The 7986-nt window shown below is 33.1% G+C and overlaps 1 protein-coding gene across 1 annotated transcript in view; it reads left to right on the top strand.

Moving 5' to 3' along the window:
- LOC111385286 (putative pumilio homolog 10) overlaps positions 1–2656 on the top strand; it is a 16349-nt gene extending 13693 nt beyond the window's left edge. Inside the window, exons 4-5 of the mRNA XM_023009670.1 lie at positions 1620–1878; positions 2208–2656. Of these exons, the coding sequence (XP_022865438.1) occupies positions 1620–1878; positions 2208–2315 (367 nt within the window). The 3' untranslated portion in view covers positions 2316–2656. The remainder of the gene's footprint in view (positions 1–1619; positions 1879–2207) is intronic.
- The last annotated feature ends 5330 nt before the right edge of the window (positions 2657–7986 follow it).

Genomic DNA, 7986 nt, shown 5'->3' on the forward strand with positions numbered 1-7986 from the left:
ACTTGCATATTGAGATCAATAAACAACATGACGCAAGTAATGCATTATATAAACTTCAAGTTGATTCGCATAAACAATATTTTGAATTTAATATTGGGGATTATGTCATATTGCAAGCTTGTAGTGCTGGTCCTTTAAAAATTTTAAAGCATGTTGGTTCAAATGCACATGTCATTGCCCTTTCATCACATTTTAGCCACCACTCTGCTTTAAATATTGAGGACTTCATTACTTACAAATACCGTATTACTTCCTTTGATGATCCATTTCTACCTAACTTTGTGGACCCCCAATTTGACTATATTGATATTTCTACTTTAATACCATCTATCACAGCACACAGAGATAAAATTGATGTTATTTTAGATGAACGTGTTGTATTGACCAATGATGGCAAAATTCAGTACTTCCTTGTTTGTTGGGTAGATCGACGTACTTCTTATGCTCCTCATTATGTACAATCATGTGAAAATGTTGAAGATGAGGTGCATGAGTATTGGTTATTTGAAGTCCAGTATCAGTACTTGGTTAGAAGGAAAGATCGGCCCCCTTGGTCAGATCATATTCTTGGGAATAAGCTACAGTTTTCAGTACTATTAATTATGGAATTTCGTTACTTGGTTCGTCAGAAAGATCGTCCCCCGTGGCTTGACTTGAAGCATTTGGAGTATCAGATTAATGGCAGCCTATACTATCTATCAACTCGACAGGGTCGAGTTTTTCTCCCATCCCGGGAGAGTTGATGAGGACATCGAACGATGTTTACTTATTTTATTTAAGTTTTATTTATTTTCTTGGACTATTATTTAAATTTGGACTTGTATGGGCTCGGGCCAAAGCTCGTTAGAGTTGCTTTACTATTTAAACCTATTTTGCATTGTAACTTTCAGTTGATGATGGATTAGAATTGAAAGTTGGTTTTGGCTTGCAGCCGGCCGTTTCCCCCCTTGCTTCTCCCTTTCTGTTCCGTGGTCTCCCCTCGTTCCCCCTTGTTTCTCTCCGGTTCCTCCCCCTTTCTTACTGCTTCCGCCTTCTTCTTCTTCTTCTGGTAATGCTATATTCTGCCTGTTCTAACTACTTTGCAGGAATTCATTTTCATCCTGCATCAATACATCCTTGCCAATTTTGAGACAAGGTGGTTTTCAAATTTTTTTTCTTTTCCAGATCCTTATTTTCGGTGAAATAGTCAATCATCATTGAGAAGATTTGCTAACTATAAACCTTCATAAGTTCAGGTGTGCTTTTAGGCTTTAGCAATGGCTAATGTATATCATGTTCTGTGGATCAAGCTTGAAGTGAAACTAAGGCCAAGTTTTCACTCCGGAGTCTATTTTCTTTTGATCGTAATAGCTAATTTTTTTAAAAATCATCAATTAGGAATGAATGACATCTTATATTTCACTTGCTTGATGGTATTTTTTTGCTTGTCTCTACATAATTGTTCAATTATTTTATTTTATTTTATTTTTATTTTTATTTTCATCAAATTCTCATTAATGGCAAGAACTGCTTCTAGATTTTCTACGAGTTATGCATTTCTTTCTCTACTGATATACAAGTTGATTTTGTCACTCTTTCAATATATTTTTATCTTAAGCACAATTTAATATTTACTGCAGAAATTATGTTGTTCAATTTATTTTGGAGCTCAAGATCCCATCTGTCACATCCAAGTTGACATCTCAGTTTGAGGGTAACTATGTACATCTCTCTACCCAAAAGTTTAGTAGCCATGTTGTTGAGAAATGTCTTGTGGTATGTAATGATGAAGCCCGGTCAAAGATCATCCATGAATTGCTCTCTGCAACTTATTTTGAGCAGTTGCTTCATGATCCACATGCAAATTATGTTGTTCAAACAGCTCTTCAGGTTTCTGAGGTATTCTATCCATGGTCTATAGCAAAAATTCTCTTCATAACTGCATCATATTGCAATTTTCAGTCTTATCTAGAATCCTTTGTTGTGAAGCACACTAAAGGTTGCACATAACCACTAAAACTGCCATTATATGGATAGGCTAAGATAATGTTTTTGCTTCTATGACCATATAATATTTTCACCAAAAACTTCTTAAATTAAGAACTTGTTTTAGTCACTTGTAACACGCTTGCGATTTGAAAGTAGAGCATGTTATACTTCAACTCAAGAAATCATTGCTAAATTTTGATCTCCTGACGGGAATCTTGCTTTATTTCTTCTGCAATCAGGGTCCCCTTCATAATTCTTTGGTTGATGCAATTGAGTCTCACAGGGCAATTTCAGGCCACAGCCCCTATTCCAAGAGGATTTTCTCTCACAAGCTTTTAAAGAAGTGACACCCAGTCTTCCTTCTGGTAAGAAATTATGTTCTTCTTCTCTACTGACTCCATCATTTCAACCTAGCACCATATGTCGAAGCTGGTTTGTCATCTGTTCACAAGTGCCGCTGAATGGATCTTTTGTCAATTTTGCTGAAGAATATTTGCTTAATTGGGGTTGACCTCCCTCTATAGTGTAAAGGATAGGCAACTGTGCTTCTAGTTGATTGAAATATAATTTTTGCCGTCAATGTACCATCTGGATAATTTTTTATCTCCTCTTGTGGGATTTTCACTGTGTGGATGTACAGGATGTTCTTTTGCTGTACTATGTCAAGGTAACTTGGATGTTTGTCTCATATTAGTCGTTTTCAGTATTGGATGTGATAGGAGTACATTGCTTTTGAGTTTTTCCTTTTTCTTAGATATGTTGATTCAAAAATTGTTATGACTCAGTCTCTCTGTTCAAACCGTTAATTTACATAAGGTCCGTTACAGAAGAATTTGAGCCCATTTTATCTCCTTATGGATTTCTGTCACGTCTTTAGTATTCAAACACATGACTTCCATTTAAGAGAGACATAAGTTGAACTGTAATCATGGGGGATAAGATGGGTCCAGACTCTCTCATAACAGACAATACGTAAGTTAACAGTTTAAGCACAGAGGTTGGATCGTTACAAAAATCTTTCTACTTAAAGTTTCTAGTGCATGCTGGATATATTTATAATATGCATTAAGTGCATGGTTGATAGTCAGTATTGAACATGATTGAATAATATTTTCTTTCGAAGTACCTCCCATGCTATCCATTTGCTTTTGATCACATGAGTAGTCTTTACACTCTTGAAGGGAGGGTGCATGATTGGTTTTAATTTAAAATTTCAAGTTCTATTTATGATATGATTGTTGGGCACTAACACACTGATTAGGTGTGTATGCTTGATTGATACCCATTTTTTATTGTTCCTGTTTTGTCACTTTAAAATTGTTTCCATACTCGTATTGCGTTATGGAAACCCTGTCAACTAGAGTTTTTTAAATTTCCGAACACAAGAATTTATGTAAAAGTTTAATCTATTAAGCTCCCGTCTGATTCCCATTCTTTGGTCACAAAAATGAAAAATATGAACGTTATTTATTACATTAAGTCATCATTTTTGACTTTCTATCTCTTGTGTGAAGTCTTGGGATGGCAATATTTTTTATTCTTATTTTTACAAAAATAGGTATCAAACGAGGCCTAAGAAACTCTAGTTTAAAACTATTATTCACTACTTGGAAATTTAGTTTCTTTATATAGTGCATACCGAACTCAGGGAAAATTGCAGCTCCGGTCCAAACCTTTCATTTCGCTGCAGATTACACCCAAACATTTAATTTTTGTGGTCGGAGTCCCGAACCTTTATATGTAATTGCAATGTTGGTCCATTTCACGCATTCCGTCCAAATTGTCGTCAGTCAACAGGAAATCTGCATTTTGACTCCAATAGAATATTACTTCATGTGTAAAATTGTCAAAAAGCAAATCTTCCAGTCAAACTTGTTGGAAAGAAGAAGTCCAAGGGGAAAGGCACAGATTGATGAAAGTGAAGTGAAATAGTACTAATACTGAAAAATAGTACTTGCGGCTATAACTGGAAGATTTGCTTTTGACAATTTTACCCATGAAGTAATGTTCCATAGGAGTCAAAATGCAAATTTTCCTATTGATTGACGGCAATTTGGACGGAATGCATGAAATGGACCAACGCTGCAAATACATATAAAAGTTTGGGACTTCGGCCGCAAAAATTAAAGGTTTGGCTGTAATCTACAGCGAAATGAAAAGTTTAGGACTGGCGCTGCAATTTTCCCCCGAACTTATTATCAGACCTCAACGTGGACATAGATTTAATTCCGTGATTCGAACCACATTAAAATATTGAGAAATTGCAAAATTTTCTGTTGTTTATGCTGCAAAAGTGAATTCCTCTCTTCGAATATGCTGTAAAAACACTCTCATAGTAATCAAATGACACTAGTTGGTATACTCAGTTGTCCAATCAACTGTGATCTCGTCCGCCCTTGCCAATTTTATCGACACAAGCATTATAAGTTTCCGCGTACTTCAATTACAACACGAGTTTCAAATGCCATATTTTAAAAATTAGGACAACACATCTCAAAGAAAGTTCTGTCAAAAGAAAAACATCCTAATCTTAAACCCATGGCTGATAATTCTTGATAGCACGTGGTTTGTTTGCTTTAGGAAACCAGTGAGGAGTCTGTATCCTAATCTGCAACCAAAAGTTCCCTGTTTAGGATAAGAAAACATCGCCACCACCCTCATTAATTTCATCGAAATGTCTTTTCAGGGTTTAGTCATTTCAAGTTCCCTACCCTCCACCAGACAAACACATCCCTATATCTTTTGATAAATACCACGTTGTCAACATTTTCAGCTGGCTACTGCAATTCACTGTAGGAGTTTTATGTGCTAAACTTTCTTGAATTTGTATAAATATGTGTATGGCTCAAACTCTTTTCGTCAAGTAAATACAGTCTTACTTTGAAGTTATAAGAAATTATGGGCAATTGCACAATGCAGGCAAGGGAAGATGGAGATAAAAGAACCCCAAAAGGGTACTTTGTGGTCTACGTAGGTGAAGAATTACAAAGATTTGTGATTCCCACATCGTATTTGAAGAATCCTAAGTTCCAAACACTGCTTCAAGAGGCTGCAGAAGTTTATGGATATCATAGTCAGAAAGGCATCGCATTACCGTGCGACTTGTCAACTTTTCATCGAGTCGTACATTTCATAGGAAAGTGACCTAGATGCTGATCAATGATCAAGATTATAACAATAGGATTTTTATTTTTATTTTTTTCAATTTAATTTGTAATTTTAGCAGCATAATGCCTCCATTCCTCCATATGTTATGTAGCTAGTGCTGTCAATATGACCTTGAGGCTTAAGGATGGTGGAAAATACATACATGATACTGTTTTTGAGTTTAACATTGTCATTGATGCTGTTCTTGGAGTTGTCTTAAAGAAGAATATTGGAATATGTTATGGAGGACATTTGGCCACACCTATAAGGTCAAAATTATTTTAAAATTTTGACGCTAACTTATTTACTTTCAATTGTGCTACATGTACATAGTGGTTTAAATAATGATTTGTATATACATGATGTGGTGAGATATTATTGAATTTAAATTTCTTTAACTAAATAAAAAAAACGATTAAATCCATCAATGATCACCCAACTTTATACTTAGTGTAATTATAACCACCCAATTTGATTATGTTTCACTGTAGCTATCCAACTTTATACTTAGTTTCGCTACCCAATTTCATATAACATTTAACCATGGTCACCCAACTTCTCTTTATCATTTTCACTAATTTTAAAAATGTAAAAATGGTGACTTTGCATTATCTATAAAAAAAAATAAGTTTTTATTTGAAAAAAAACAATAAGTTTTTATTTTATTTTTTTAAAATAAGTTTTTAAGTAATGTTTCTTTTTTCAAATAAGTTTTTACTTTATTTTTTAAATAAGTTTTTATTTTATTTTAGCTTTTTTAGATTTATTTTATATATATAATGCAAAGTCACCATTTTTACATTTTTAAAATTAATGAAAATGACGAAAAGAAATTGAATAGTCATGGTGAAATAAAATCAAGTTTGGTGACTATGTGAAACTAAGCATAAAGTTGGATGGCCGTAGCAAAACAAAATTAAATTGGATGATCATGGTGACACTAAATATAAAGTTGGTTGATCATTGATGGATCTAACCCAATAATAAAAAAAATTCCTCACTATTATGTGCGTAAACTATTATGTAAATATCTATGTACAAGTAACATTATTCATTTACTATTACCTATCAATAATTAAAATAAGAATAATGCTACATGTATGGGCAAATTGCACAGATAGATTTACAACATGTCACATGATAATATTTCATTGAATTTTGTACAAAACACAAATTAAACAGTCAATCAGATCCTACCATCTTTGCACTTGTAAAACTATTTGTACAAGTATCATTTCTGTTAGAATAATACTACTTGTACATAGGAAGTTATACAATTGTTTGAGTACAGACGAGACATTAAAAAGAGTGTGTGAAAGTTTCTTATCACATTATATATATATAATATAATATAATCGTATTATTATTTTACGACTAACTCTAGATCTAGCAACAATGGAAAGTTCTTTACTAATGATTATTAATTTTTTAAGCTTAGTGCAATGCGCACTAAGTATATGTCGAAGTGCCACAGACGAGAAAAAGATTGATACAAAAGTTGAAAACTCGAAGTAGCATGATGTTGACTTGTGTTATTTTACTATATTTTTATAAGACAAGATAATTCATGCTGCTTTCCAAGGTTTTTGTTCTCTGCTTTTAGAGTTTTAGTGGATCTCTTTCGGTTATTACATGACGAAATGATTATCAATAGCATATTGACACGTGAATATCTATAATTTATAACACATTTTCGCCAAATTTTTTACTTTTTTACAATTTCCGTACAATTTTTTCAAGAACATTCTCACGTGTTTGATTGTAACAAAGCCATTGTTTGAGCCACATTCTTTTAAAATTCATTTTTTTCAAAACTCATTTTTAATCACATATTTTTCAATAAAATAATATTACATATAAATTCAAATTTTTTTTTTAATTTTTAATCACACATTCTCCATCAATCTAGCTAAAAGTAATGTATATAACTTGATATATTTTTTTAATACACTACACTACACTACACTACAATTCAATTCATTCTATCTTATAAAAGCACAATATTGTGACGTTTCGCAGTTATATTTGACCCAAAAAAAAAAAAAAATAGTAGAAATTGGATTCGTGGAATACATGTCATAGTAATTATATTTAATAGAGAAAAGTACTTTTTAAAAAAATAATTTTCTTTAAAAAAAAAATGTCGTTATATTTACCTCCCTCAATGCCAACAAGGCCCCTATTAAAAGGAGTAATGCTATTCATAGTAAAGATTACCAGTAGTCGTTCTATGTGACATACACCTGATAATTTGTTATTTGATATATAGATATGGTAGTTACTTTTTGAATTATATATCAAATGAAAAATTGTCAAGTGTACGTCATATAAGACGACTGTCGATAATTTTCACTGTAAATAGTATTATTCTATTAAAAATTGAATAAACCAAATTAGCGTAATCATTATCCTTTGAAGTTACAAACAAACAAGCAAAACAGAACAATATAATATCAAGCCCACTAAAGCTCAAACCAAATGTTAACGGCCCAATTTAACCTTCCACTTCCGCACTACAAATTGGTCCAGAACCACGCGTCCATCTCTCATAGCCCGAAGAAAACGTGGACCAATCGGATCGTGTAAACAGATCGTATCCCGACCCGTTCTCCCGTCCACGAATTTTGATACCAATCGCTTGGTCGCCTCTTTATTGATTTTGTAAACACGTGGCACCACATCTGTGACTCTTCCTTTTTTTAAAGTAATTCAATAAAATATTTCCAAAAAACAAAAAAAAAAAATTATATTATCTCTCCAGAAGTTCTAAACAGTGTCTCTCTCTCTCTCTCTCTCTCTCTGTGTATATCGTTCTCTCTAGAACCTCCTAGATTTGTCTTCCCAAACCATCTGATTTTGGTTGCTTTGTGA

The sequence above is a fragment of the Olea europaea genome, unplaced genomic scaffold, assembly GCF_002742605.1.
Source record: "Olea europaea var. sylvestris unplaced genomic scaffold, O_europaea_v1 scaffold3113, whole genome shotgun sequence".
NCBI lineage: Eukaryota > Viridiplantae > Streptophyta > Magnoliopsida > Lamiales > Oleaceae > Olea > Olea europaea.